The sequence below is a fragment of the Coloeus monedula genome (assembly GCF_965178545.1).
Source record: "Coloeus monedula genome assembly, chromosome: 30".
Classification (NCBI taxonomy): Eukaryota; Metazoa; Chordata; class Aves; order Passeriformes; family Corvidae; genus Coloeus; species Coloeus monedula.
Genome location: NC_138810.1, coordinates 1,898,651 through 1,926,623, shown reverse-complemented (window position 1 = coordinate 1,926,623; position 27,973 = coordinate 1,898,651). Strand labels below are relative to the sequence as shown.

The following is a 27,973-nucleotide window of genomic DNA, read 5'->3' as shown; positions in this document are numbered from 1 at the left end:
GCGGGCGGTTTATAGCGCTGTGTGCCGCGCCCGCCCGCGCCGCCCCGCGGGCCATGCCGCCGCTTCGCCACCGCAAAGTTCTCATCCTCGGCTACCGCGCCGTGGGTCAGTGCGGAGGGACTCGGCCTGGGGGCGTCCTGCCCTCCGGGGGGGGCGGCTCTGCTCTCCGGGGGTGCGTGGGAGAGGGGCTGCCCCACTGGGGATTACCGGGTGCACCGGTAGGGGCTGTGCCGGTCCTCTCCGGGCTCAGCACGCTGGGTCCTCATCCCACCAGATGGGGGTTTGGGGTCGTGTTCAGCTTGGGCAACCCCCCCGGGACCTCCTGGAACCCCCTCCCCCCCAATTCCCCCGCTCCGAGAGGGGGTTCCCCTCTCTCCGTCCGGCTCCGTCCCCTGCCCCGGGGTGATGCCGGTGCCACCCAGCCGTGTTGTTTCCCCCCCACCCAGGTAAAACGTCCCTGGCCCACCAATTCGTGGAGGGAAAGTTCGTGGAGTGCTACGAGCCCACGGTGGAGAGCAGTAAGTCCCCCGCGGGGGGGGGGGGGGGGCTGCCTGCCCGGGGTCTTTTCCCTGGTACCCCTGTGGGGTTCCAGGTGATGAGGACAGACGTGTCCCCACTTCTGCAGGGCGTGGGTTGTAGCCCAAAACCTTGTGTTGGGGGCTGAGGTACCCCTGGAATGAGGTGGCCGTGAGTCTGAGCCTTGGGGGGGAGGGTTTGGGGGGTCCCAGGCGGTCCCTCCCTAACCTGGTGCCACCCTTGCAGCCTACAACAAGATGGTGGTGGTGGGCAAGGATGAGTTCCAGCTGCAGCTGGTGGACACGGCCGGGCAGGTAACGCTGGGGCAGTTTGGGGGGTCTGGGGGTGTTGAGGGGCTGCTGGCCTCTCAGCCACCCCTGCCACCGGTTTTGTCTCCCCACCCCCAGGATGAGTACACCGTCCTGCCCCACTCCTTCGTCATCGGCATCCATGGCTACGTGCTGGTCTACTCGGTGACATCCCTGCGGAGGTGAGGAACCCCTGAGACTTGGGGATGGGTCAACTGGGACAGGGGGAAGCAGTGCCTGGATGTCCCCTTGTCCCCACAGCTTCCAGGTGGTCAAGACCCTCCACAAGAAACTGCACGAGAGCCGGGGGAAGACACGGTAGGTGCAGTCCCTCTCGGGAAGGGGGGCCCAGGGTGGTCTGGGCCCTGATCCTCCCTGTACCTGCAGCATGCCCGTGGTGCTGGTGGGGAACAAGGCAGATCTGGCCCTGCAGAGGTAAGGGGGGTTCTGGGGGTCCCACGTGTGTGTGTGTCCCAGTGGCACACCCTGCCTGTCCCCTGCTGTTCTGCTGTGTCTTCAGCCGGGAAGTGAGGACAGATGAAGGGAAGAAGCTGGCGGAGTCGTGGGGGGCCATTTTCCTCGAGTCCTCAGCCAAGGAGAGCCAGGTCTGGGGGACGGAGCCCAGCCGGGGTTGGGAGCGGGGTTCCCCGTGGGCTGGCACTGATGTCCCCTCGTCCTCAGGTGACCATGGGGATCTTCATGAAGCTCATTGAGGAGATCGACCGGGTGGACAATTCCTACGGCAGATCCACCAGCTGCCACCTAATGTGATCCTTCGGATGGGGCAGGACCCCCTGGATGGCCCAGATCCCCCCAGGACTTTTGCCCAGACCACGGCAGCGGCTCTGGGGAAGCCATGTGGTCCTGCTGTGGTTTGGAACCCCTCACTTTGCACCGGCCATGGGGCTCACGGGGGACTGGGAGCAGGGTTGGGGATTCTGCCCCAGTTGGGAGCCCCCCCACCTCATCACCACTGTCCCCTACATGCACAAGGACAGGTCGGGGCTGTTCCTGCTCTGGGAGCCAGGGCTGAATGCGGGTGTTGTTCCCGGCGTGGGGCCGCAGTCCGGCCGGGCCGGACCCGTGGGAGTCGGGGCTGAAACAATTAAACGTTGTTTTGTCTGTAAACCCCTGGACTGGGGGGGCTGTTCCTTGCTGGGGGGGGGGGGGGGGGGGGGGGGGGGAGAGGCAGAGTGTGAGGCTCCCCCAACACCCCACAGCACGGGGGTCTCTCCAAGCCTGGAGGTGCTGTTGGGCTGAGCCCCCTCCTCATGTGGCTGAGCACCCCAGGGGCCTCACTGGGACCCTTGGGGGGTTCTTCAGCCCTGTCCCCCCTCCATTTCTCTCCCTGAAAAATGTTTGCGAGCCTGTGGGGGGGCTCTGGCTGCGGTTCCCCTTGTGGCTTATCTCCACCCAGTCGGGCTAATTATTGCTAATTACCCAATTATGGTGGTAAAGAGGAGCAGGAGCTGCTGGGGGGCAGGAAGTGGGGTGCTGGGGCCAGGGTAGTGCAGCCTGGGGGCTAAGGGGGGGCTGCACCCCCTCAACAGCCCTCCCGTATCTCTGGGTCTGGGGGTTTGAGCTCCCGGGGGCCCGGGGTCCGTCCCTCCCCCGGGGCTGTGGGGTCCTGATCGCGGGTCCCGGGGTTCCGGGGCCGATGTGGGCCCGCAGCGGGATGGGTACCGGCCCCGTGTACTCCTTAGGGTCTGGGGTCGAGGGGTGCGTGTGGGGCTCGCGGTGACCGTGCGGTGGGGAGCACGACCGGCTGCTCCGGGGATACCGGAACCGGGCACGCGTGGTGCAGCACCGTGGCTCAGCAGCAGCACGCGGTGACCGTGCGCGGGGACCGGGATCGGGCTCGACGGCTGCTACCGGGGGGGACCCCAGGACCGGGCATGGCGGCTGCTACCGGGGCTTCGAGAACCGGATGCAGCGGCTGCTCCACGGACACCGGGACCGGGGGCACCGGGACCGGACACAGCAGCTGTTCCGGATACATCGGGACCGCTCCCGGTGGCTGCTACGGGGGACCTTGGGACCGGACACAGTGGTTGCCATCAGAGAGACACCAGCCCGGGACACGGTGGGCGGTCCCGGCGGCTGCTCGGGCGACCCCATCCCGGAGCCCACCCTCCCTTCCTCTAACCCCGTGGCCGTGCCGAATGCCTCCCTCTGTCCACCCTCGGGGCCGCCCCGGTGCCGGTCCCGGGAGGGGGCGTGGCCTCGCGCCGCCGGCCCCGCCCCCTCGGTGCCCACGTGCGCTCCCGCCCCGGCGCCGCCGGGGTTAAGCGCGGCGGAGGGATCTTCCCCCCCCCCCGCCCCGCCCGGCAGCGTGCGCTGCGGCCGCGCGCGCGCCGTCACACCCCCCGCACCCCCCCCCCCCCCCGCGGCCGCAGCGCCCGCCCGCCGCGCACCGTCTCCCTCCGCCCGCAGCCCCCGCCGCCCAAAGTAGTGCGGGAGCGGCGGCGCCCCCCGGTCCGCGGCTCCCCCCTAGGACCCAGCGCGGCGGCGGCCCCGGCGGGGCGGGCGGGGCGGGGCGGGGGCGGGCGGCGGGACCTACTTTCCTCTGGAAATGGCCGCGCCGGGGAGCACCGAACGCCCCGCGCCCCGAGGCCCGTCGGCGTAGGGCGGCCGCGGGGGTGAGCACCGGGCGGGGGGCGCGGGGGTGCGAACGGCCCCGTCGGGGGGCCCGCGCGGGCGGGACGGGCCCCGGCGGCCCCGGAAGGAGCGGCCCCGCGGTCGTGCGGGCTCGGGCCGCGCCGCCTCCGCCGTGCCGCCGCTCCCGGTAAGGCCTGACCGGGGCCGGGCCCAGAGCGCGGCTCCTACGCCTTTGTGTCCGGTACCGGTGGGGCTCGGGCAGCTGCAGCGGAGGTACGGCCGGGCCCGTCGCTCGGGGCCCGGTGCCGGTGCCAGCGTAGGCCGCGGTGGGCCGGGGATCGGGGCCTGGCCGGCTCGACCCCCCGGTTGCACCGGGGAGCGGGGGAAGCGTGGCCCGGCCGTACCGGGAAGGGTGTGGGGGGGTGTCCCCGCGTGGTCGGGCCTCCCCCCGGCCCCGCAGCCTTTCTCGGGCGGGCCCAAATCCCCCCGGCCCCGGAGCCTTTCCGGGGAGGGCCCGAATACCCCCGGGCCCACCGGGAACCGGCGGGGGGTGCTGGGTGGGTGCTGGGTGGGACACGACGCTCCTGCCCCGCGGCCGGGACCCCACCGGGGGCTCTCTCCACCCGCCCCGCGCCGTCTCGGGTTTTTGGGGGCTTGGCGCGGCACCAGCGCGTCCCCCGCTCCCTGGTGCCCCGGGCTCTGGGTTGGGGCCCCCCCCGTGCCCGCGGGTCCCCTCCCGGTCTCCCCGCCGTACCCCGTGTGTGGCTCGTGGTCAGGGTTGGGGTCCCCTTCAGTGCCCCGCGGTGCCAGAGCCCTCTCGGGTTTTTGGGGTGCGCGTGAAGCAGCGGTGGGAGGGGGCGGCTGCAGATCAGGGTATGGGCCCCCCTCGCCCCCCAGATTTGTGCGTTGAGTTTTGGGGTGAGTCTTCCCACCGGGACTCCCTGTGCTGTGTAGGATTCGTGCTGAGCCTGGGGAAATTGAGGCACAGGCAGGTGCTGGTGGTGGGAACCCCGTTTTCTGCTGCACCCCCAAATCCTCCCCAAAGATCCCCCAGGTGTGGAGCACTGGGTGTGCTCCCGGGGGGGTCCTGAGGGCTCCTCAGGGGTCCTGGTGACTCCCTGGGGTGCTGGTGTGTGATAGAGCCGGGGTCACCGACCCCCACTTCTCCCACGGTTTAATCGAGGTCACCTGGGGGCTTGGTTGCCCCAGATGTGTTTGGGTGTCACTGCTTGGGCTTGGGGGGGACCTGGGGGGCAGAAGGTGATGGGTGAGGCCAGGGGGTGTCCTGGACCTCCAGGGAGGAGGGACCCACCCCCTGCTCCTGGGGGACATTCCCAGTCTGAGAGCCTACAAACTTCCCTTGGGGAGAGTGACGGGAAGAGGCTGCCCTGTCCCTTAGAGGGTAGAGGGTCATGGGGGGCTGCAGGGGCACCAGGGAAGGTGTCATCACCCCTGGTGCTGACCGATGTCCCCCCTGCAGCTGTGGCCCCCCAGGGACGCCAGAGGCAGGATGGATGAACAGAAGGCGCCCAGCGAGGAGAAGGACGCGGCCACACCAGGTGAGCCAGGGCAGGACTTTGGGGGCCTGTCCCTGTTTCCCCTGTGGTGGTGACACCCCCTCTCCCCACAGCCGATGGGGCCGTGGCCTCGGAGGAGATGGGCAGCGCTGAGGGGGACCCCCTGAAACCCCCCGAAGGAGCCTCTGTGGGGCCAGAGCCGGAGAGCACGGACACGGAGGGACCTCCTGAGGCTGGCAGGTGAGGGTGGGAGGGCTTGGGGCTGGCGTGGAGCTATTGGGGGGGTCCTAAATACCGCTGACACCCCTCGTTGCCCTCTCCCAGCCCGTTGGGCCGCCGCTGCGCCCTCTGCAACTGTGGGGACTGGAGCCTACACGGGCAGCGGGAGCTGCAGCGCTTCGAGCCGGTGCCCGACTGGCCGGAACGGCTGGTGGGCCATGAGCCCCCAGATGGGCCTGGCCAGCCTCCTCCAGGGCCCAGCCAGCTCCCCCCAGAGCCAGAGCTGGCGGGTGACGGTCTGGCACAGATTGGCTTCTCCGAGGGGGTGACCCCAGTGCAGCTCTTCGAGCCGACAGGTGAGTGCGGTTACAGCATGGGGGTCCCCATCCTGCCACCTGGGTGTCCCCAAGCTGTCCCTGACACCTCCTCCCCACAGGGCACTGCTGGGTGCATCACTGGTGTGCGGCCTGGGCGGCTGGTACAGGGCTGGAGGTGGCCGGCGTGGCCAGAGCTGTTTTCTCAGGGATCTCACAGGTGAGCAGACCCCGAGGGGTCCTGGGGGATGGCGGGGGCTCGGTTTGGCCCCTGCAGCAGCGCTGACCCCCCCGGACTCCTCCACCCTCAGAAATGTGAACGCTGCGGGCGGGCGGGGGCCACCATCCCGTGCCGGGCAGCCGCCGGCTGCTCCCGCCTCTACCACTTCCCCTGTGCCGCCGCCAGCGGCTGCTTCCAGTCCATGAAGACCCTGCGGCTGCTCTGCCCTGAGCACGTGGCTGAGGCCGTGGACACGGGTGCGTGGGGCTGGGGACATCACCCCTGGGTGCTGGGACCCTCCTGCCCCAGCCAGGGGTCCCGGTGGGGTAGAACCCCCCGAGTAGGCAGCCCTGACCCCCTTCTCTCCCGGCTGGCAGAGGATGCGCGGTGCTCGGTGTGCAAAGGGCCGGGCGACCTGCGGGACCTGGTGTTCTGCACCAGCTGCGGGCAGCACTTCCATGGGGCCTGCCTGGACATCTCCCTGACGCCCCGCAAGCGCTCGGGCTGGCAGTGCCCCGAGTGCAAAGTGTGCCAAACCTGCAGGTGAGCCCCCGGCCCCACGGTGGGGAGGGGAATACGCGCCCAAGGAGGGGTCCCAGCCCTCACTCACTCACCCCTGCACTCCACAGGCAGCCCAGCCGGGACTCTGCGATGCTGGTGTGCGAGGCGTGTGACAAGGGCTACCACCCCTTCTGCATGGAGCCGGCCATCCAGGGCCTCCCCACCAGCTCCTGGAGGTGCAAGGTATGTCCTGCTCTCGCTCAGGGGCACAGGGTACCTGCCCCCCACTGCACCCCCTGACACATCTCTGCCTCCCCCCAGAACTGCTGGGTCTGCTCGGACTGTGGCCAGCACCCCGCGGGGCTTGGCTCCAGCTGCCAGTGGTCCCCGGGGTCTGCGGTGTGCGGGGACTGCCAGCAGCGCCGTGCCACAGCCGATGCCCCCACGGCGGCAGAACACACAGCACAGCCTGACCCGCCCGCCCAGACGTGAGTGGGGATGGGGGTGCTGGTTTGGAGGGGGGAATCAGGCCCTTTGTGGCTCAGGGGATGTGTCCCACAGCCCTGGGGAAGGGGTGGCCTGAGCCCTGCCCCCTCACCCAGGCTCCCCCATCCCAGGTCGGAGTCCCCTGTCCCCAGCGAGCCGACGGATGCACCCATGCCCCCGCCTGAGCTGGAGCCTGTGGGGGGTGATGAGGAGACGCAACCCCTCCTGGACCCCAGCGAGACGCCCCCAGACCCCAAAGAGGCACCCCCAGACCCCAAGGAGGCTCCCCCAAGCAATGCTGAGTCTCCTCCTGGCGAGCTGGCCTCTGTGGAGGTGCCCCCCAGTGAGGAAGCCCCTGAAGAACTGCCCTCTGATGAGCTGCCCCTCGATCAGCCGCCCCCTGACACGCAGCCCTCTGACATTCAGCCTCCTGATGTGCAGCCCCCTGAGGAGCCCCTTCCTCTTGTGCTGCCCCCCGAGGAGCCTCCTTCTGAGGAGCTGCCCCTCGAGAGACCATCCCTTGCTGAGCTGCCCCCTGACAGAACCCCCCCTGAGGAGGTGCCCTCCAGTGAAACACCCCCCAATGAGCTGCCCCTTGACGTCCCTCCCCTTGCTGAGCTGCCCCCTGAGAAACCAGCGTTCGAGAAGTCGCCCCCCCATGAACTGCCCCCCGAGGTCCTGCCCATCGACAAATCACCTCCTGACGAGCTGCCCCCCAATGAGTCGCCCCCCAAACCTCCCCTCGACGAGCCGCCCCTCGATGAACCGCCTCTCCATGAGCTGCCCCTCGAAGAGCTGCCCCCTGATGAGCCACCCCTTGAAGAGCTGCCCCCCGACGAGCTGCCCCCCGATGAACCACCCCCCGACGAGCTGCTCCCCAAGGAACCTCCTCCCGAAGCGCTGCCCCCCGAGAAGCTGAGCCCTGAAGAGCCCCCCCTTGTTGAGCTGCCCCCTGAAGAGCCGGTCCCCAGTGAGTTGCTCCCCGAGGAGGACCTGAACCCACCAGGTAATTTGGGAGCTTTTCACTGTCCTCTTCCCCTTCCTCTTATCTCTGGTGGGCGTGGGGGTCCCACACCAGGGGCTTCTCCCAACACTGGCTTTGCCTGACCCCCATATTCCTCGTCTTTTCATGTGTTGGTGCCCTGTTTTGGGGTACATGGGGAGGTGGGAGGGGGTCTTGCATCTCAATCCCAGGCTGGGTGGCACAGGGGAGTAGAGGGGACCCCCATACCTGCTCACCCCATCCCCATTCCCCAGGTCTCCTCCCCGAGGTGACGGTGGCAGAGGAAGCGCCAGCCCTGGCTCCAGAGGTGCTCCCCGAAGAGGAGATGGAGCTGGAGCCAGAGCCCTCGCTGCCCCCTGAGATGACACCCCCACCCTCAGCTCCCCCAGGTGGGTCTGGGGAAACACCAGGGTTGGGATTGAGGGGGTGGGTGTCTCCAGGGGGCTGTGATATCACTGTTCCCACCTTTCTACCCCCAGCTCTTCGTGCCATCTCACCCGCACGGACCCCAGCCCCCTCCCCTGATGCCAAGGAGGACGAGGTGCTCGAGCCCCCCACCCCAGCCCTGCCTGAGCCCCCTGGCAGCCCTGGCACCGCCATGGACACCGACCCCCCTGGCTCCCCGCCGCCACCCCTGGGCTCCCCTGCTGTCACCCTGGCCCCCGCTGAGCCACCTGAGGATGAGGAGATGGAGATGGCCGGTGGCGAGGGGGAGTCCCCAGCCAGCCCCCCTGGAGATGCCCCCCACGGCAGCCCAGCCCCTGAGCTGGGGCCCTTCCCAGGCGTGCCTGAGGAGGAGGAAGAGGAGGAAGAAGAGGCGCCGAGGCTGGAGAGGGAGGGCACCAGTGGAAGCTCCCCGCCACTCAGCGAGGAGGATGCGCTGGAGGAAGGCCGGGCTGGGGGGGACCCCGAAGCCAAGGGGTCTCCTTCGGGGTCCCCCCTGCTCCTGGAGCCGGAGGAGCTGGGCCCTGAGACCCCCATGGAGGTGTGCACTACCGGCGAGAAGCTGCTGGGGCATGCGGACGAGGGGTGCCCTGAGCCCCCCGCCCTGCGCCCACGGCCCGACATCCTCAATGAGATCTCCAACCTGAGCCAGGGGGACACGAGCAGCAGCTTCCCCGGCTCGGAGCCACTGCTGGGGTCCCCGGACCCTGAGGGTGGGGGGTCGCTGTCCCCTGAGCTGGGCCCAGCCTCGGCTGATGCCAGCCTGCAGAAGGAGGACGCTGGGTCGCTGCCGCTGGGCGCCGAGACCGATGACTCGCTGCTCTTCGAGCCAGCAGCCAAGGGCGATGGAGACAAGAGCCGGCGCCGCAGCTCCCCGGGGCGCTCCCGCGTCAAGCAGGTATGGAGGCACCCCGCTCACCACAATTTTGGGGGGACCCCTAACCCTGAGTACCCCACTGGGGTTACATCCGCTCCCTGGGCAGCCCTTGCAGCAAGTAGGCGAGGGCTGAGCGTGTGGCGGGGTGGGATGGGGCAGTGCCCCTCTGCTGCCCTGGCGTGGGGGTCCCACTGGGCCCTCCGGTGCTGTAACTCCCCTCTCCCCTTGGCCACAGGGTCGCAGCAGCAGCTTCCCTGGGCGGAGACGCCCCCGAGGGGGGTCCCACGGGGGTCGAGGCCGGGGCCGTGCACGCCTGAAGTCGACCACCTCGTCTGTTGACACCTTAGCAGTAAGGCTGGGCTGGGGCAGAGGTGGGGTCCAGGGGGTCCTTGAGCTGTGAGGCTGAGAGTCTCCCCCATCCCCTTCCCCACCATCCATCCCTTGGAAAGGCTTGGGAACAGTTAGGATGGGGTGGATGGAGGTCTCACAGGAGGTGAAACTGCCTGGGCCTTTGCTGAGTCTGGGGGCTTCACCCTGTACCTAGGGCAGGTACAGAGCTTCCCCCTGGGGAGGGGTTCTGCTGGCCCTGTGTATTCTTGGTGCCCCCCAGCCTGCACAGAGGGGGTGTCCTCAGTGCTGAGCCTCCCGCTCTGTCCCCAGCTCGCTGATGTGGAGAGCTCTCCCAGCAAGGAGGAGGACGAGGACGATGATGACACAATGCAGAACACGGTCGTCCTCTTCTCCAACACTGACAAGTTTGTGCTCATGCAGGTAACCAGGGCGTGGCAGGATGGACAGATGGACAGGGTGGGGACAGACTCAGTCTCTCTCCCGCCGGCCGCTGTCTTCTCACTCATAACCTCTCCCCCCTCCCAGGACATGTGCGTGGTGTGCGGCAGCTTCGGGCGTGGGGCCGAGGGGCACCTCCTCGCCTGCTCTCAGTGCTCCCAGTGCTACCACCCCTACTGCGTCAACAGCAAGGTGAGGAGGGGGCCCAGGACCCCTGGCCCCACAGGACGGTGCTGTGACCCCCAGGGACTGTCCATGTCCCGTGGGATGCACACGAGGTCATGCCTGGCACGTCCCACATCCGTGCCGAGCCCTGGCGTGTCCCCCACAGCCACACCGAGCCTGGGGACACCCGTGGCCATGCCCAGGGCTCACGTGGCTGCCCTGCCGTGTCCCCAGATCACCAAGGTGATGCTGCTGAAGGGCTGGCGCTGCGTGGAGTGCATCGTGTGTGAGGTGTGCGGCAAAGCCTCCGACCCATCGCGCCTGCTGCTCTGCGACGACTGCGACATCAGCTACCACACGTACTGCCTGGACCCGCCGCTGCAGACCGTGCCCAAGGGCGGCTGGAAGTGCAAGTGGTGCGTGGGGGACACAAAGGGAGCCACGGGGGGAGCTGGGCGCTGGCGCTGACCCCTTGGACCCCCCCGTGCAGGTGCGTGTGCTGTGTGCAGTGCGGGGCCGCGTCCCCCGGCTTCCACTGCGAGTGGCAGAACAACTACACCCACTGCGCGCCCTGCGCCAGCCTCGTCGTCTGCCCCTTCTGCCGCGAGAAGTATGTGGAGGACGACCTGCTCATCCAGTGCCGGCACTGCGATCGGTGAGCACCGTGCCCTGGCCTTGGTGGGGGGGGGTCACATTTGGGGTCCTCCGGGGGAGGCCGTGGTGTGTGACAGGCCTCCGCTGCTGTCCGCAGGTGGCTGCACGCGGCGTGCGACAGCCTCTTCACCGAGGAGGAGGTGGAGCAGGCTGCGGATGAAGGCTTCGACTGCAGCGCCTGCCAGCCCTATGTGGTCAAACCCGGTGAGCTCACGGGGCAGAGGGAGCTCCGGGGGACTTGGGGAGGCATTTGGGTGGTGTGGGGACTTACCTGCCCCTCTGTTTTCCTGTCATAGTGCCCGCACCTTCTGCAGAGATGGTCAAAGCCAAGGATCCCGGTACGTGCGGTGCCCTGCCGGGGCCGTGGGGTTCCCGGTGCTGTGCCCTCTTCTGGCCGTCCACCCAGTGCTGGCGTTTGTCCCCAACGCCGGTGTTTGTCCCCTCAGAGCCCCAGTATTTCCGCTTCGAGGGCGTGTGGCTGACGGAGACAGGGATGGCCGTGCTGCGCAACCTGACCCTGTCGCCCCTGCACAAGCGGCGGCAGCGCAAGGGCCGCCCGGGCGCCCTCAACGGGGATGGGGGGCTGGAGGGGGGTGACCCCCTGGGCCCTGAGGACAAGAAGGACGGTGACCTGGACACGGATGAGCTGCTCAAAGCTGAGGGTGGGTGTTGCCAGTGGGAGAGCTGGGGGCGTGCAGTGTGGAGGTGCCAGGGGACCCCACTAATGTGCACCCCTCTGGCAGTGGGTGTGGAGCACATGGAGTGTGAGATCAAGCTCGAGGCTCCGGCCAGCCCCGACCGTGACGTTGGAGCTGACGGGGACTCGGGGAAGGGGCTGGAGGACCCTGAGGAGTGCAAGAAGAGGAAGCGTAAACCGTACCGGCCTGGTGAGTGTCCCACAGGCCCTGAACCCTTCCGGGCTCTTCTGTAACCCACCCGTCCAGGCCCCACTGTGATCCCCCCTCCTTCTCTGCCCCCCAGGCATCGGCGGGTTCATGGTGCGGCAGCGCAAGTCCCACACGCGGCTCAAGAAGGTCTCGGCGGTGCTGCCGGACGTGGGGCGTGAGGGGCTGAGCACCGAGGGACACCCTGAGGATGGTAGGGCCCAGTGGCTCCCCTTCCATCCTTTTCCCCTTCTCTGCTTCCCTCCTTTTCCTCCTTTCCCTCCTCCCTCTTTTCCCTTTCCCTCTTTTTTTCTTTCCCCTTTCCAGCACCATTCTTTCTCTTTTCAACCCCTTCCCATTTCCCCTTCCTCTCTCACCCCCAGGGATGTGGAGGGGCCCTCAGGTTGCACCCCACAACGCTGTGCCAGTGGCACAGGAACAGCCCTGGACCCTTTCGGGGGGGCAAGTGTTCATTCCTGGGGGGGCCGTTGCAGGGGCTCCGGGTGATGTCCCAGCCGAGGCCGGCCTGGATCCAGGCTCAGGAGAGGGGGACGAGAAGAAAAAGCGCCGGGGACGGAAGAAGAGCAAGCTGGAGGACATGTTCCCCCCATACCTGCAGGTAGGATGGATGGACGGGCTGGAGATGGATGGGGGGGATGGATGGAGGGCACCCCCTGATGCTGACGGAACCCTCCCGTTCCAGGAGGCGTTTTTTGGGAAGGCACTGATGGACCTGAGCCGGAAGGCGCTGCTGGCAGCGGGCGGAGTGGGGGACGGGGCCGCCCGCCCCTCCCTGGGCCAGGGTGCCCCAAGGCCCAAGGGGGACCCCAACCTGGCTGGGGCACTTCTGGGGGGCACCCCGGACAGGAGGGAGACCCCCACCCATCCCCGAGGTGAGTGTGGCCAGGAGTGGGTCTGCAACCCAAACCATGGCTGCCGTCCAGGAGAGGGGTTAGTGGGGGGTCGTTGTGGGTCCCTGGGGTTTATGGGGGTTCCTAGTGTGGTTGGAGGTCCCTGGAGTTGGTTGGGGATCCCCGGGGCTGTTGAGGATGGTTGGGGATTGTTCCTGGGGTTGTTCCACAGCAACCGGGGTCCCCGGGTTTGTTGGAAGTTGTCGCGGTCACCAGGATGGCTGACGATGGCTAGGGGGTTGTTGGGCATCCCTGAGCTTGTTGGAGAATGCTGAGAACTCTTGGGGGCTGCCATTGAGGAGTGTAGGAGGACGCTGGGGGTCAGGGAGTGACCCCGGGCGGGTTGTGGGGTCCTGGCCCTCCTCACTGAATCCTGGGGTGCCCTGCAGGGGACGACAGCACCGATGGCAGCGCTGCCGCTCCGGATGACGATGGCAAGGACGACGCAAAGGCCGAGGACCTGGGTGAGCCCCGGGACCCCCACGGGACCCCTCGACGGCCGAGTCCTCCACGGGGCGTATGGCGCCCGCAACCATCGAGACGGAACTCTATGGTTGTGGGGGCCCCTCTAGGCAGGGCTGACCTCTATGGTTCCCTTCCCATGATGCTGGTGACCATAGAGTGGCGCCTAGAGCGCCCCCATGTGGCGCGGCGTCGCTGGAGGACCGAGGCACTCCTGTCCCTTGTTGGGTGATGGGGGCTGCCCCTGGGGGTCCCCAGCACTGAGCTGGGGGGCCCCAGGAGTCTGAGGGCACGTCCTGATTCCTCCTCACAGGGGCCGATGAGCCGAAGGATTCCCCAGACCCTGGGGACACTGAAAAACCAGCCACCCCTGGCGAGGGAGCACTGAGCTCCGACCTCGACAAGATCCCCACGGAAGGTGAGACCATCCTGTACCCCCTCATCTGCTGGAGCCGTAGCGGTCCCAGGACTGTGACCCTGAGCTTTCTCCATTTCCCATCAGTGTGGCATTTGCACGCTGTGGTGGCTCAGCTCCTGCTTTTTCCCCTGCAGAGCTGCCCAAGATGGAGAGCAAAGACGTGCAGCAGCTCTTCAAGGACGTGCTGGGCTCGGCGGAGCGCGGGGAGCAGCCCCTCAACTGCGTGGCCGCGGGGATGGAGGCCGGGCAGGACCCCAGCCGGGCACAGCGGCCGTTTCTGCAAGGAGACCTCCAGCTCTCGGGGCAGGGTGGGTGGAACTCGCAGAGCCCCTGTCACCCAGGAGGTCCCTGGAGGGTGTGATGAAGGGCAGGACTCATGGCCAGGCCCAGGAAAGCCAAACTCATGGGGTTGACATGCTTGGAGAGCAGTGGTGCCTGTGGTACCCCAGAGCCCAGGCTCCTGGGTATTCCCTGTTGCTCTGGGGGTGAACATGAGAAGCATTTTGGGGGTTGTGCTATCTGGGGATTGTTTGGACCCCCAGGGCAGGTGCAGATTTGTGCCCCAGCTTTGCCTTCCCTCCAACCCACTTCCTTTCCCTCACAGGGAGCGTTTCCCTGGGCTCGCTGTCTGGATCTGTCTCCTTGGACTCCTACTCAGGGGTCTGCCAGTCCCCATTCCTCGATAACAGGTACTTAAAGAGTCCCCTCCTTGGAGGAGCTGAACTGCGGGGTGTCGTGGCACCCACTCTTCCCTCACACCCTGATGATCTGTGACACTCCTCTCCACTCAGGGAACGGAGTGGCTTCTTCAGCCCAGATCACTGCGAGCCTGAGAGCCCCTGGGCCAGCAGCTCTGCCGCCACCACCCCCTCGACCCCCACGACGCCCACGACGGAGGGCGAGGGTGACGGGCTGTCCTACAACCAGCGCAGTCTGCAGCGCTGGGAGAAGGACGAGGAGCTGGGCGAGCTCTCCACCATCTCCCCCGTCCTCTACGCCAACATGAACTTCCCCAACCTCAAGCAGGATTATCCAGGTAGGGCTCTGGGGGGGCTGCAGCCACCCCACTGGGGTGAGGGGTGGGGCTGTGGGTGGAGCGTGACTCCCCTGGTCCCTTTCTGGAGGGGAGATCCCGGCTGTTGTGGCACTGAAGTGTTCTCTGAAGTGGGCAGGGGGTCTCAGCTCCATCTCCCAGGCACAGGGCTGTGTCTTACGTGAAGGGGGGGACAGTGACTCACCAAGGATGTGGGTGGCTCGTCAGGTCCGAGCTAATGTCGCTTTTCTCCCATTCATCTGCTCGTACTGGACTCCCAGACTGGTCGAGCCGCTGCAAGCAGATCATGAAGCTCTGGAGGAAAGTCCCTGCCACGGACAAAGCCCCGTATTTGGTGAGTGCTGGGAGGTCAGCGGAGTGGGGGGCCGGGGCGCCGGGGGCTGCAAGTCAGCTGGCTTCGTGTCTTTGTTAGCAAAAGGCCAAAGATAACCGGGCGGCTCATCGCATCAACAAGGTGCAGAAGGTACGTGAGGCGCGGGGAGGTGCCCGGCGGCCCCGGCCCAGCCCTGGGGGACACGGTGTACCCACCTCCAGCCCGTCCCCTCCCCACCGGGAGGGCAGGAGGGCTCCCTCAGCCCTGATGGCCCGGCTCTCTCTGCAGCAGGCCGAGAGCCAGATCAACAAGCAGACCAAAGGGGAGGGACTGCGCAAGCCTGAGAGGCCCTCGCTGCACCTGCGGATCCCGGTGCCGCCAGGGGCACAGCCCGTCTACATCAGCAGCCCCCCCGCCACCGGCGAGGGCTTCCTGAAGCCCCCAGCGGGTGCCGGAGGGGGACCGGAGTCTCCCAGCGAGCTCTTCCTCAAGCTCCCGCCCCAGTCCCCCGCCCAAGTGCCTTCGCACGATCCCTACGGCGCGGCCCCCGCCTACTCGCTGGAGCCGCGCTTCCCCTCGCCCCTGGGCCAGAGCCCCACGTCGGGTGCTGCCTTCCAGCCCTTCCCTGGCCAGCCCCAGCCCCTCACAGCCCCCCGCGCTCCCCCCGACTTCCACCCCACGCCGCCTGGCACCCCCCGGCACCAACCCGGTACCCCCGACCCCTTCCTGAAGCCTCGGTGCCCCTCCTTGGACAACCTCTCGGTGCCAGGGAGTCCTGGGGCGCGGCCCCCTGAGGCCCTGCTCTCTCCCCTGCCTTTCGGGGAGCAGAAGAAGGGTCTGGAGGTGAAGAAGGAGGATGGGGGAAGCCTGGGGGTCTGCTCACCCGGCTACGCTTCTGCCATGGGCTACGGGGACTCCCCGGGTGGCCCCCACCTCTCGGCTGCGGAGCTGAAGGCGGCCGACGTCTTCAAAGCCCCCATGACCCCACGGGTCTCTCAGGTAGAGCCGCAGAGCCCGGGGCTGGGGCACCGGCCCCCCGATCCCCATCCCCTGGCCCCCTCGCCCCCTGGCCACCCCGATCTCTACCGTCAGTCGCCCTACCTGGACCCCTACTCGCAGCCCCCGCTGACGCCCCGGCTGCAGCCCCCCGAGGCCTGCTGCGCCCTCCCGCCCCGCTCCCTGCCCTCCGAACCCTTCTCCCGCATCCCCGCCAGCCCTCAGTCCCAATCCAGCTCCCAGTCCCCTCTGACCCCCCGCCCGCTCTCCAACGAAGCCTTTTGCCAGTCCCCCGTCACCCCTCGCTTCCAATCCCCAGATCCCTACTCCCAGCCGCCCTCCCGGCCACAGTCCCGGGATCCCTTCACCCCGCTGCACAAACCCCCCCGTCCGCAGATGACGGAGCCGGGGTTCAAATCAGTGGGGGCAGCTGGTGGAGGTTTTGGAGGCACCCCGGCAGGCGACCCCCACGCCAAGGCACCGGCCGGGCCACAGCCACCCTTCACCCGCTCGCCCGGTGCCAGCGTGTTCCCGGGGAGCCAGCCCCCCATGCGCTTCACCTTCCCCCCGGCCGTCTCGGAGCCGCTCAAGGCCTCCCCATCCCACCAGCCCCACGGGATCAACAGCCATTACAGCTCTGGGAAGCCCCAGAGCTCGGCCTACGCCTCATCCCCCAGCTTCCACCAGGCCAGCAGCCCGCTGGGCCCTGGCACTGCCGCCCCTGACTCCTACAGCCTCTCGCCCCTGCGGCCCCCGTCGGTGCTGCCGCCACAGCCCCCGGCCCCCCCGCAGCAGCAGGACCCTTCTGGAGCCTTCCTGCCCCGCGCTGCGCTGGGACTGACGGCCGACAAGAGGGAGGAGGTGGCCACGGGGCTCTCGGCAACCCCAAACCGGGACCTGGCAGAGCTGCCTGGTGGCCAGGACGGGGCTCTTGGCACCATGAGCCAGTCGGAGCTGGAGAAGCAGCGGCAGGTGAGGTCTCTCTGGGGATCTGGCTGTATCCATTCGGGTTTGGGAGAGAATGAAAGGGAAAAACTGGGACTCTGGAGGCATCGACAGCCACTCCATGTGTGGTTTGTGTTGCTCCTGTTGCCACTCTGGGCTCTAACAGTCGATTTTTCTCAGCGCCAGCGGCTCCGGGAGCTGCTCATCCGCCAGCAGATCCAGCGGAACAGCCTTCGGCAGGAGAAGGAGAGCGCGGCCGCTGCCGCCTCTTCCTCGCCAGCTGGCTGGGCCCCGGACGCCGGCGGGCAGAGCTTCGAGCTGAGCCGGGGCATGGCCCCGTACCAACCGGCACAGGTGGGAGAGCTGAGGCGCGGTGTGCATGGGTGGGGGTGCTGCTGATGGAGGGGTGACTCTCTTTTTTCCTTCCTTCTCCCAGGACAAGGGTCTCCTCGGGACTCTGGCCACGGCAGCTGGCACTGGGAAGCTGCCCGGCTCCGTCATGGTGCAGGCGGCGTTTGCGCAGGACGAGCGGCTCTCCCGGCCCCCGCCGGCGGCCACGCCAGCCATGCTGGACATCAGCGGGCGGTGGGTGCCCCGTGACCGGGCGATGGGTTCAGCGTGCACGGGTGGGAGCCGGCAGGGATCACCCCGGGAGCATGTGTACCCCCAGCTTGTGGGGAGCACTTGGGAGGGATGGGGTGGCTGTGGGTTTTTGGGTGCTTGGCACGGTCTGAGGGGGATGGGACGTGGTGCGTCAGGGCTGTACCGAGCTGGTGCCAACACTGCGGTGTCTTCCAGGGCGGCGGTGGGGCCCCCCCAGGCCTTCTACCCCCGTGGGGTCTTCCCGTCGCCGTCCCCGCAGCAGCAGCAGCAGCAGCACCTCTGGCAGCAGCAGCAGCAGCAACAGGCGGCCGTGGCGGCCCTGCGGCTCCCTGTCACCTCCCGCTTCGCCCCCCCGGCCACTGGGACCCCCATGGGCAGCCTGGGCACCCGCCTGCCCACCCCTGCCGAGGCCGTGCCCCCCTCACCAGCTGCCCTGGGTGCTCCCTTCATCGAGCTGCGACACAACATGCAGAAGGGACCTGGAGGGGTCGTGGGGTCTCCCTTTGCCCCCCAGGCACCCCGGCCTCGCTTCTTCCTGCCCGGGGAGGAAGGCACCCCCCAGGCCCTCTGCACCCCCGTCATGCCCATGCAGGCGCTGCCATCCCAGAAGGTTCCGGCACCGCTGCCGCCCGCGTCCCCGCAGGGAGCCGAGATGGGCAACAGCCACCAGCAGCAGCCTCACGCCAAGGCAGCCCCGCCGCTGCCGACCCCCACCCTGGAGCTGCAGCACGTCCCCCCGCGCCCGCTGTCCTCCGGTGCTGCCCTCCGCCCTGAGGGTCCCAAGGACGGCCCCGCTCCGGACCCTGCGCCGACCCCAGGGAAGAGCCACCTGAGCCTGGAGGGGGGGCGGCTGCCCTGCGAGGTGCCCGTGGAGCCTGATTTGGACGACGACTTCGGCTCCCACAAGGACTTGGAAGATGATGATGATTTGGCCAACCTTAGCCTGGATCCAGATGTGGCCAAAGGGGACGATGACTTGGACAACTTGGACAGCCTGGAGACAGCAGACCCCCACCTTGATGACCTGCTAAATGGTGATGAGTTCGACCTGCTGGCCTACACTGACCCCGAGCTGGACACGGGTGACAAGAAGGACATCTTCAATGAGCACCTGCGCCTGGTCGAGTCGGCCAACGAGAAGGCTGAGCGCGAGGCCCAGCTCAAGACGGAACCGCCAGCGCCCGCCTTGAAGCTCCCCGACCCTGCGGACAGCAAAGATGTGACCCCATCTGCGGAGGATCAGGAGGTGCCCAAGGAGGGACTGGTGTCTGGGATGGGCTTGGGACTCTCTGCCTGCCCCACAGGCACTGTGCTGGCCCCCGACCAGGCTTTCAAGGCTCAGGGTGTGGAGGCCAAGGCCGGCTCACTGCCCACCGACATCAAACCCAAGCTGGAGGACGGCTGCCTGAAGACCTCGCCCTGCCAGTTCACCGCCACCGGCCCTGAGCGCCTCCCGGTGCCGATCAAGTCAGAAGCACTGCAGGGCACGGATAAAATCTCTGCCTCCCTGGGGCTGAGCGTCAAACCTGGCCAGACCCTCCTGAGCTCCAGCACCGGCCCCGCTCGCCTCGGCCTGGCTCAGTTTTCCAACAGTGGCCACACTGGCGTCCCCGTGCTGGAGAAGGACGCCTACACCGGCCCTGGCCGTGGGTTGGCAACTGCCCAGCTGGGTGGCCAGAGCAACCCCTTGCTGGAGAAGTTCGAGCTGGACAGTGGAGCCTTGGGGCTGGGCAGTGCCCGGCACTCGCCGGCGGATGACTTGGACAAAATGGAGAGCTCCTTGGTGGCCAGCGAGCTGCCGCTGCTCATCGAGGACCTCCTGGAGCATGAGAAGAAGGAGCTGCAGAAGAAGCAGCAGATGTCGGCCCACCTGCCCCGTGGGACCCCCCACCTCCCAGCCCCGGGACACCCCATGCTGCACACAGGGGCGTCCGGGCAGCCTCCTGAGGGGCAACCACCCCGCCTGGGCACCCCACAGACACCCCTCCCGCTGGGGCTGGTGGCCCGGCCACCGCTGCTGCCGCCGCAGCCCCCCCGGCTCAATGCACCCCAGCAGGGCCCAGCTCTGGCCCCCCACATGGGCATGGGCTCTGGGCAGCCGCATGTGCTGTCATCCCCCCACGGGGTGCAGGTGGCCCTGGGGCAGCCGCAGCAGAGCCAGCAGCAGGTGCTGGTGCAGAAACCGATGGCCGGGGTGCAGCCCCCTGCCCTGGGCCTGAAGCCCCCCCAGCTCGTCATGCAGCAGCAGCTGGCCAACAGCTTCTTCCCGGACACAGGTAGGGGCTGCAGATGATTGTTCTGGGGAGCACGGGGCCCTTTCAGGTGGGGGACGTAGGGCTGAACATGCTGTGGTCTCTCTCCCAGCAGACCTGGACAAGTTTGCGGCTGAGGACATCATGGACCCCATTGCCAAGGCCAAGATGGTGGCACTGAAGGGCATCAAGAAGGTGATGGCTCAGGGCAGCATCGGGGTGGCCCCAGGCATGAACAGGTAACAGGAATGGGGGATGTAGGGGGCACAGGGTGGGGCAGGCAGGTTGCCTTGGCTCTGGCTCACACCCCATCTCTGTGTGTGTCCCCCAAAGGCAACAGGTTTCCCTGCTGGCCCAGCGGCTCTCAGGGGGCCCGGCTGTCTCTGAAATGCAGAACCACTTACTAGCGGGGAGCGGGCAGGTGAGTGGGGTGTCCAGAGGGGCTACAGGGGTCTCTTGGAGCTCCCAGAACCGCTCTGGCCAATGGTTTTGTGGCTCTCTGAGGGGGTGGGGACTGTGGGGAGAGGACAGAAATCCACAGCGTGTGTCCCCAACGCTGCCCTTTCTGCCAGGAGCGGAGCGGCACAGACCCCACCCAGGCTCGCCCCAACCCACCCACGTTTGCACAGGGCGTCATCAGTGAGTACTGACACAGCAGGGATGGGGTTCACCCTGCCCCTGGGGACCAGGGTCCCCATTGATCTGGGGTCCTTGCTCAGCCGGGGTCCCCGCTGATCCAAGGTCTCTGCTGACTTGGGGTCTCTGTTCACCTGGGGTCCCCACTGACCCATACCCTTTCCCCGTCCCACAGACGAGGCCGACCAGCGGCAGTACGAGGAGTGGCTGTTCCACACGCAGCAGCTGCTGCAGATGCAGCTGAAGGTGCTGGAGGAGCAGATCGGGGCGCACCGCAAGTCCCGCAAGGCTCTGTGTGCCAAGCAGCGCACGGCCAAGAAAGCCGGGCGGGAGTTCCCCGAGGCCGATGCTGAGAAGCTGAAGCTGGTGACAGAGCAGCAGAGCAAGATCCAGAAGCAGCTGGACCAGGTAGGACCCTGCATGTGGGTGGGCACCTCGTCCCTGGTGCAAACGTGATATCCCCAGTGCTAATGCACCACTCTTCCCAAGTTTAACACTGTGCCATCCTCGGTGCAAATGTGATGTCCTCAGTGTAAACGTGCCATTCCTGGCACTGGTGCCATGTCATTCCTGGTTCTACCGCCCTGCTGTCCCCAGCACTAATGCTGTGCCAGTCCTGGTGTGATGCCTCACTGTCCCTGGCAGTAAAGCTGTGCCATTCCCAGTGCTGAGGCTGGGCCATTTCTGGCGCTGCTATCTGCCATTCCCAGTGCTGATGCCCCACTGTCCTCCCTACTAATGCTGTGCCATTCCCGGTGCTGATGCCCACTGTCCTGGGTACTACGCTGTGCCATTCCTGGTGCTGATGCCCCACTGTCCTGGGTACTACGCTGTGCCATTCCTGGTGCTGATGCCCCACTGTCCTGGGTACTACGCTGTGCCATTCCTGGTGCTGATGCCCCACTGTCCTGGGTACTACGCTGTGCCATTCCTGGTGCTGATGCCCCACTGTTCTGGGTACTACACTGTGCCATTCCTGGTGCTGATGCCCCAGTGTCCTGGGTACTAACGCTGTGCCACTCCCGGTGCTGATGCCTCACTGTCCCCAGTGCTAAGGCTGTGTTGTCCCCTCTGTCCCTGGCACTAAAACCCTGCCATTCCTGGCACTGACACCCCACCATCCCCATCAGGTGCGGAAGCAGCAGAAGGAACACACCAACCTCATGGCTGAGTACCGCAACAAGCAGCAGCAGCAGCACCAGCACCAGGCCTCGGCCGTGATGGCCCTGAGCCCCTCGCAGAGCCCCCGCCTCATGTCCAAGCTCCCAGGGCAGCTCCTCTCAGCCCACGGCGTGCAGCAGCCCGGGGGGGCCGTGGTGGGAGTGCAGGGCCTGGGGCAGCAGCCGGGGCAGCCCGGGGGGCTGCGCCTGCCCCAGGGCGGTGTGTCCATGGCCGTGCAGCAGGGCCTGTCCTTCATGGGGCAGCAGCCCGTGGGGAACGCCCCAGGACCCGGCTCTTCTGGCGCCTTCTTCAGTGGGAACCCCGCGCTGCGTGGGCTGGCCGCCGACAGCCGCCTGATGCAGGAGCGGCAGCTCCAGAGGATGCAGCTGGCACAGAAACTGCAGCAGCAGAACATGCTGGGACAGGTGTCACTGCAGCAGCAGCCAGGTGTGATGGGACAGACGTCGCTGCAGCAGCCGGGTGTGATGGGACAGGTGTCGCTGCAGCAGCCGGGTGTGATGGGACAGGCAGCCATGCAGCAACAGGGCGTGATGGGACAAACATCAATGCAGCAGCCGGGTGTGATAGGACAGGCAGCCATGCAGCAATCAGGTGTGATGGGACAGGCATCCATGCAGCAATCAGGTGTGATGGGACAGACGTCACTGCAGCAATCAGGTGTCATGGCACAAGCGTCGATGCAGCAACAGGGCGTGATGGGTCAAACCTCCATGCAGCAGCCAGGTGTGATGGGACAGGCGTCCATGCAGCAGCCAGGTGTGATGGCGCAGGCGTCCATGCAGCAGCCAGGTGTGATGGGACAGACGTCGATGCAGCAACAGGGTGTGATGGGTCAGGCGTCCATGCAACAGCCGGGTGTGATAGGACAGAGCTCGATGCAGCCACAGAGCATCATGGCCCAGACGTCCATGCAGCAGCCAGGTGTGATGGGACAAGCTTCAATGCAACAGGCAGGTGTGCTGGCCCAGACATCACTGCAGCAGCCAGGCATGATGGGCCAGGCATCCATGCAGCAGCCAGGTGTGCTGGGCCAGGCCCCAATGCAGCCCACAGCCATGCCGGGGCAGCCTGGCCTGCTGGGGCAGCAGCAGCAGCAGCCCCCAGCCCCACAGCCCAGCACGGGGGCTCAGCCCATGGTGCCGAAGCAGCCGGGGCTGCTGGGCAGCCAGCAGAGCCTCCTGGTGCAGCAGCTCTCACCCCAGCAGCAGCCAGGTGTGCTGGGCCACGCGCCAGGGCTGCAGCACCAGCCCGTGCTGGGCCACCCCCCACCCCAGCGCCAGGTCGTCCTGGCCCCCCACCAGCAGCGGGTGCTGGGCTCGCCCCAGCTGACGCCGCAGACTCCGGGGATGCTGAGCCACCGGCTCGTGCTATCCCAGCAGCTGGGGCAGTCTCGGGCAATGCTGGCCCCACAGCAGCAGCAGCAGCAGAACTCAGCGGCTGCCCAGCCAGGTCTCCTGGGGCTGGGCCAGGGGCAGCCCTCGATCCAGCACTTTCCGCAGCACGGGGCGGGGGGCCAGGCCCCCTCTGTGCTGCACCTGAGTCAGGGAATGCAGTCGGCCCCGGCGGTCCTGGCTGCCAAGGACCAGCCCACGGGGATGGATGGCAGCGCCCTGCACGCTGAGGGTGGCGAGAGCGGGGGGCAGCTGCATGGGGAGCAGCAGGGAGCCCTCAACCCACCAGGGCTGGGGGGCCCGGAGCCCCTGGCCCCCAAGCACCAGGCTGAGCTGGGGCAGAGCCAGCAGCTCCTCTTGACCTCCCCACAGCCAGGTGCCCTGCGGGCAGCCCCCGGGCAGCCAGGTGCCCTACTCGCCCCGCCGCTGCAGAGCCCTGGGGCTGTCCACCCCGAGCTGTCCCAGCAGCATGGGGATACGGCAGGGGTGGCGGAGCAACCGCTGGGCTGTGGGACAGGCCCGGCACAGACCATGGTGCCGGCACCACGGCCCCCAGAGCAGCCGGGCAAGGGGCTGGCAGGGGCCCTGCCAGGGCAGCCGCAGCCCCCGCGGCTCCAGAGCCCCGTTCAGCACAAAGTAGGGTCAGCGGCAGCGGGCACAGCCACTCTCCCCCCGGGTCTCCTGGGGCAGGTGCCGGGGCCGGTGATGGGCCAGATCCGGGCGCAGCTCCAGGGTGTCCTGGCCAAGAACCCGCAGCTGCGGCATCTGACGCCGCAGCAGCAGCAGCAGCTCCAGGCCCTCCTGGTGCAGCGGCACCAGCAGAGCCTGCTGCAGCAGAACCAGGCGCTACGGACCCCTGGCCCCTTCCCCGGGCAGGCCCCGGACTACAGCTTGCCTGCCACCCGCCAGCCCCCTCGTCCCATGGGGTCCCTTTTCCAGCCCCGGCCAGGTGCCCCAGCAGAGACACAGAGCAGCTCTGCCACTGAGCCAGGGCGGGCGCTGCCAGGGCAACCCCCCCAGCAGCCCCTGGCTGAGCTGGTTCAGGCAGCCCTGGCTGCCCGTGGCCCCCAGCCTGGCCTCATCCGCCTCCCCACACCACCAGCCCCCTCGCCCCTGGGCTGTGCCCCCCAGCACCTGGCCAGCCCCGAGCAGAGCCCCCAAGAGCCAAAGAAGACGTCACCGGGAATCCCGGCCTTGGCCCCCAGCCCTGCGGCACCCACGGAGCCAGGGCTGACTCCCACGCCCAGCGGTGCCCTCCCTGAGCCAGCACACGGCCCCTGGGACCCCGAGGTGCCAGGGGTGGACCCAGCCGACCCTGGTGAGACCCACATCAATGGGGCTGTGCCAGAGGGGACCCCTGCAGCAGGCGAAGCCCCCCAGGTGTTGGTGAAGCAGGAGCCGAAGGAAGAGGCAGCGGCAGTGGCACAGTGTGAGCTGGATGGAGACGAGACAGCGAAACCAGAGGCCAACGGGGACCCTGGGGACAGCCAAGCCAACAGCCTGCTGGCCTCGGGTGGGCGCTCTGAGGCTGGGCACCTGCTGCTGCAGAAGCTACTGCGGGCCAAGAATGTGCAGCTCTCAGCGCAGAGCCCCGGCGAGCTCAATGGGCACATGGAGAACCGGAGCACCGGGACAGAGCCACGGCCGCAGTCCCTGCTGCTGGGCCGGGAGGTGAGCAGGACAGGCTGGGCTGGGGTGAGGGGGTGGGGTGATGGGTGAGGGGCTGCCCTGGCACGGCTCACGCCCCCTTCTCCCTCCCCAGGACCCCTCCATCGCCAGGAAGCCAGCACCCACCAAGCCTAAGCGGGTGCAGAAAGGCAACGAGCGGATCCCAGCGTCCCGCAAGAAGCTGCGGAAGGATGAGGGGCTGCGTCCTGGGGAGGCACTCATGAAGCAGCTGAAGCAGGTATGGTTGTGGGCCAGGGCGTGGCGAGGGGCTGCCTTTGCCCCTGTCCCTCCCTCACCGCTCTGTCCCCAGGAGCTGTCGCTGCTGCCACTGACGGAGCCGACCATCATGGCCAACTTCAGCCTCTTCGCGCCCTTCGGCAGCAGCCCCATCAACGGGAAGAGCCAGCTGCGGGGCGCCTTCGGCAGCGCTGTGCTCGACAGCGTCCCCGACTACTACTCCCAGCTGCTCACCAAGGTGAGAGGGGGGTTGTTCCCTGGTGTCCCCCTTATCCGGGGGTCCTCAACCATCCTGCTGTTCTCACCCCGCCGTCTCCCCCTAGAACAACCTCAGCAACCCACCCACGCCACCCTCCTCGCTGCCCCCCACACCCCCTCCCTCCGTGCAGCAGAAGATGGTGAACGGTGTCACAGCCCCTGAAGAGCTGGGGGAGCAGCCCAAGGACGCCGACCCAGCCCGCGAGCCCCACGGCCAGAAAGGTGAGCCTGGCTGGCACGGGGGTGGCACAGAGTCCCTGCCATCGCTTGTCACCCCCTGCCATGACACCCATCCCTTGTGTGCAGATGCACCGGCCGTGGAGGTGAAGAGCCTGGACCTGCTGGCAGCACTGCCCACCCCTCCGCACAACCAGACCGAGGACGTCAGGTGAGACCCCCCAGCGTGGTGACCCCCCACAAGTGACACCAGCCCTCCATGGGTGACACCAGCCACTGACATGTCCGTTCCCACAGGATGGAGAGTGATGATGAGAGTGACTCCCCCGACAGCATCGTCCCTGCTTCATCCCCCGAGAGCGTCCTGGGCGAGGAGCTGCTCCGATTCCCACTTCTCAGTGAGGCCAAGCCAGAGCTGGAGGAGCGTGTGCTGTCCCCCATCATCCCCATCATCCCCCGGGCCAGTATCCCAGGTGGGATGGGCTGGAGGGATGTGTGGAGCAGGGCGGGAGTGGTCTGTGGTCCACGTGGACTGGGCAGGAGGGGGTCTGGAGCATGGGTGTCAGGTAGGATGGGATATGGATGGGGTAGGAGGGGCTTCCCCATCTAGGAGGGGATTGAGGGAGTTAGGGGAAGGGTCCTTGGGAGGTGTGGGATGTGAGGGAAAGGGATCTGCAGGGTGGAGGATTCCCAGCAGGGATCTGGGGCAACTGGGTGGGCTCATGTGTGGCAGCCGGTGGGGCTGGGTTTGCACATTTCTGACCCTGGCTCTGACCCCCCTCTCCCCACACCAGTGTTCCCCGACACAAAACCCTATGAGGTCACTGAGCCCTTTGGGGCTCCCCCAGGGAAGGTGGGGGCAGCAGGCCCAGGAGCCCCGTGGGAGAAGGGCAAGAGCAGCGAGGTCTCTGTGATGCTGACGGTGTCTGCAGCTGCTGCCAAGGTGAGCAAGGGCATGGGGGGATTCAAGACCCTCGGGGTCCCAGCAGTGACGCAACACAGTGGCATCTGCGGCACCCTGGACCCATCCTGCCCTTCTCTCACCTAGAACCTCAATGGGGTGATGGTGGCCATGGCCGAGCTGCTGAGCATGAAGATCCCCAGCTCCTATGAGGTGCTGTTCCCTGACGGTCCCGTGCGAGCAGCCGTGGTTGAGGCCAAGAAGGTGGAGACCGATATGGCCGGTGAGTGTTCACCTTGTCCCAATGGGCCCCCCATGTCCCCAGGCTGGGACCCCCACGACAGGCTGTCCATCCCTCTCCCAGGAATGCTCGGAGGGAAGGAGAAGGCTCTGGCTGGGAAGGTGCCGGACAGCAGCTCTGAGTGGCTGAAGCAGTTTGACGCGGTGCTGCCGGGGTACAGCCTCAAGGGTGAGCTGGACCTCCTGACGCTGCTCAGACAGGTCAGTGGCATGCAAGGGTCCCCCGGGGCTGGGAGCCTGGGGGGAGGGTATTGGGGTACCCATAGGGCTGTGGCTGTGTGGGGGTACAGGAGTAGGGGCTTTTTGGTGGAGGTGCGTGGTGGTCTCTGTAGGTCACCGCGTGGTTGCAGGGACTTTTTTAGGGGGCCAGGTATCCCCATGGGCGGTGCTGAGTCTCCCAGGAAGGAGTCCAGGAGGTCTTTGCAGGGTCGGGGGCATATGGGGTGCTGAGGTGTCCTTGCAGGGCCCCTGCAAGGCCAAGGACCCCTCCCTGCAATGCACAGGGAGGTTGGGGGTCCCCATCCCTGCAATGCTCTGACCTGTTCCCCCCTCCCTGTGCCGCAGGAGAGCCCTGCTCCCGAGAAGACCCTTCACCACTGCTACGTCAACAACGTCTCCAACCTGGATGTGCGGCAGCTCTCTGTCCTGCCCCAGGAGCCCTCGCCCCCGCTGTCCCCCTCTGTTCCCTCCCCATCCAGCCCCGCTGAGCCCACCAGGGTCCCCAACCCCGAGGCACCCCACGAGGCAGCCCCAGCCCCGTTGTCACCGCTGCCACTGGCCCCCTCGCCAGCCCCCCAGGAGGAAGGGGCCACAGCTGCCCACTCGCCGCCCCGTTTCAAGCCACGCTCGCGGCCTCCGGAGGACGGGGATGAGGCGAGGCCGCGGCTGAAGAAGTGGAAGGGGGTGCGCTGGAAACGGCTGCGCTTCCTCGTCACCATCCAGAAAGGGGGGGCCAAGCGCGACGGCGACAAAGAGATCGCTGAGTTCATCGACAAGCTGGGCACCACGCTGCGCCCCGAAAAGGTGCCGCAGGACCTCCGCAAGTGCTGCTTCTGTCACGAGGAGGGCGACGGGGCCACGGACGGGCCGGCCCGCCTGCTCAACCTTGACCTCGACCTCTGGGTCCACCTGAACTGTGCCCTCTGGTCCACGGAGGTGTATGAGACGCAGGGAGGGGCCCTGATCAACGTGGAGGTGGCCCTGCACCGTGGGCTGCTCACCAAGTGCTCCCTGTGCCAGAAAACTGGTGCCACCAACAGCTGCAACCGCATCCGCTGCCCCAGCGTGTACCACTTCGCCTGCGCCATCCGCGCCAAGTGCATGTTCTTCAAGGACAAAACCATGCTGTGCCCCCTGCACAAGCTGAAGGGGCCCTGCGAGCAGGAGCTCAGCAGCTTCACCGTGTTCCGCCGCGTCTACATCGAGCGGGACGAGGTGAAGCAGATCGCCAGCATCATCCAGCGTGGGGAGCGGCTCCACATGTTCCGTGTGGGTGGGTTGGTCTTTCACGCCATCGGGCAGCTGCTGCCACACCAGATGGCCGATTTCCACAGCGTCACGGCCCTCTACCCCGTGGGCTACGAGGCCACGCGCATCTACTGGAGCCTGCGGACCAACAACCGCCGCTGCTGCTACCGCTGCACCATCTGCGAGAACAACGGGCGCCCCGAGTTCGTCGTGCAGGTCATCGAGCAGGGCTTGGAGGATCTTGTCTTCTCTGACTCCTCGCCACAAGGTAAGGAGTTGGGAGATGCCAGCGTCCGGCCTTTGTCCC

At 67.4% G+C, this 27,973-nt stretch overlaps 2 protein-coding genes across 4 annotated transcripts in view; both read left to right on the top strand.

The window, feature by feature from the left end:
- Positions 1-51: 51 nt before the first annotated feature.
- Positions 52-1,595, top strand: RHEBL1 (RHEB like 1; the record flags this gene model as incomplete). The annotated part of the gene is made up of 8 exons (XM_082299208.1): positions 52-105; positions 447-518; positions 763-830; positions 924-1,006; positions 1,086-1,142; positions 1,212-1,259; positions 1,345-1,429; positions 1,506-1,595. The coding sequence occupies exons 1-8, from the start codon at positions 54-56 to the stop codon at positions 1,593-1,595; spliced, it is 555 nt and encodes a 184-aa protein (XP_082155334.1). The 5' UTR covers positions 52-53.
- A 1,638-nt stretch (positions 1,596-3,233) lies between these two features.
- KMT2D (lysine methyltransferase 2D) overlaps positions 3,234-27,973 on the top strand; it is a 28,532-nt gene continuing 3,792 nt past the window's right edge. The window contains exons 1-49 of one of the 3 annotated variants that reach the window (XM_082299091.1): positions 3,234-3,463; positions 4,903-4,981; positions 5,053-5,179; positions 5,264-5,514; positions 5,595-5,692; positions 5,784-5,949; positions 6,070-6,235; positions 6,322-6,436; positions 6,515-6,681; positions 6,811-7,685; positions 7,937-8,071; positions 8,162-9,024; positions 9,239-9,352; positions 9,664-9,774; positions 9,880-9,984; positions 10,192-10,373; positions 10,448-10,612; positions 10,709-10,815; positions 10,908-10,949; positions 11,058-11,273; positions 11,355-11,498; positions 11,593-11,709; positions 11,990-12,114; positions 12,199-12,388; positions 12,796-12,870; positions 13,182-13,286; positions 13,421-13,594; positions 13,891-13,975; positions 14,078-14,322; positions 14,601-14,674; positions 14,753-14,803; positions 14,942-16,621; positions 16,775-16,948; positions 17,031-17,179; positions 17,393-19,473; positions 19,562-19,688; positions 19,783-19,870; positions 20,022-20,088; positions 20,261-20,493; positions 21,216-24,329; positions 24,421-24,564; positions 24,637-24,801; positions 24,887-25,043; positions 25,128-25,209; positions 25,296-25,471; positions 25,793-25,941; positions 26,047-26,182; positions 26,264-26,400; positions 26,764-27,934. In XM_082299091.1, the coding sequence (XP_082155217.1) occupies positions 4,933-4,981; positions 5,053-5,179; positions 5,264-5,514; positions 5,595-5,692; positions 5,784-5,949; positions 6,070-6,235; positions 6,322-6,436; positions 6,515-6,681; positions 6,811-7,685; positions 7,937-8,071; positions 8,162-9,024; positions 9,239-9,352; positions 9,664-9,774; positions 9,880-9,984; positions 10,192-10,373; positions 10,448-10,612; positions 10,709-10,815; positions 10,908-10,949; positions 11,058-11,273; positions 11,355-11,498; positions 11,593-11,709; positions 11,990-12,114; positions 12,199-12,388; positions 12,796-12,870; positions 13,182-13,286; positions 13,421-13,594; positions 13,891-13,975; positions 14,078-14,322; positions 14,601-14,674; positions 14,753-14,803; positions 14,942-16,621; positions 16,775-16,948; positions 17,031-17,179; positions 17,393-19,473; positions 19,562-19,688; positions 19,783-19,870; positions 20,022-20,088; positions 20,261-20,493; positions 21,216-24,329; positions 24,421-24,564; positions 24,637-24,801; positions 24,887-25,043; positions 25,128-25,209; positions 25,296-25,471; positions 25,793-25,941; positions 26,047-26,182; positions 26,264-26,400; positions 26,764-27,934 (15,469 nt within the window). In that variant the 5' untranslated portion in view covers positions 3,234-3,463; positions 4,903-4,932. The remainder of the gene's footprint in view (positions 3,464-4,902; positions 4,982-5,052; positions 5,180-5,263; positions 5,515-5,594; positions 5,693-5,783; positions 5,950-6,069; positions 6,236-6,321; positions 6,437-6,514; positions 6,682-6,810; positions 7,686-7,936; positions 8,072-8,161; positions 9,025-9,238; positions 9,353-9,663; positions 9,775-9,879; positions 9,985-10,191; positions 10,374-10,447; positions 10,613-10,708; positions 10,816-10,907; positions 10,950-11,057; positions 11,274-11,354; positions 11,499-11,592; positions 11,710-11,989; positions 12,115-12,198; positions 12,389-12,795; positions 12,871-13,181; positions 13,287-13,420; positions 13,595-13,890; positions 13,976-14,077; positions 14,323-14,600; positions 14,675-14,752; positions 14,804-14,941; positions 16,622-16,774; positions 16,949-17,030; positions 17,180-17,392; positions 19,474-19,561; positions 19,689-19,782; positions 19,871-20,021; positions 20,089-20,260; positions 20,494-21,215; positions 24,330-24,420; positions 24,565-24,636; positions 24,802-24,886; positions 25,044-25,127; positions 25,210-25,295; positions 25,472-25,792; positions 25,942-26,046; positions 26,183-26,263; positions 26,401-26,763; positions 27,935-27,973) is intronic. The other 2 variants (XM_082299092.1, XM_082299093.1) reach the window with 2 other exon arrangements.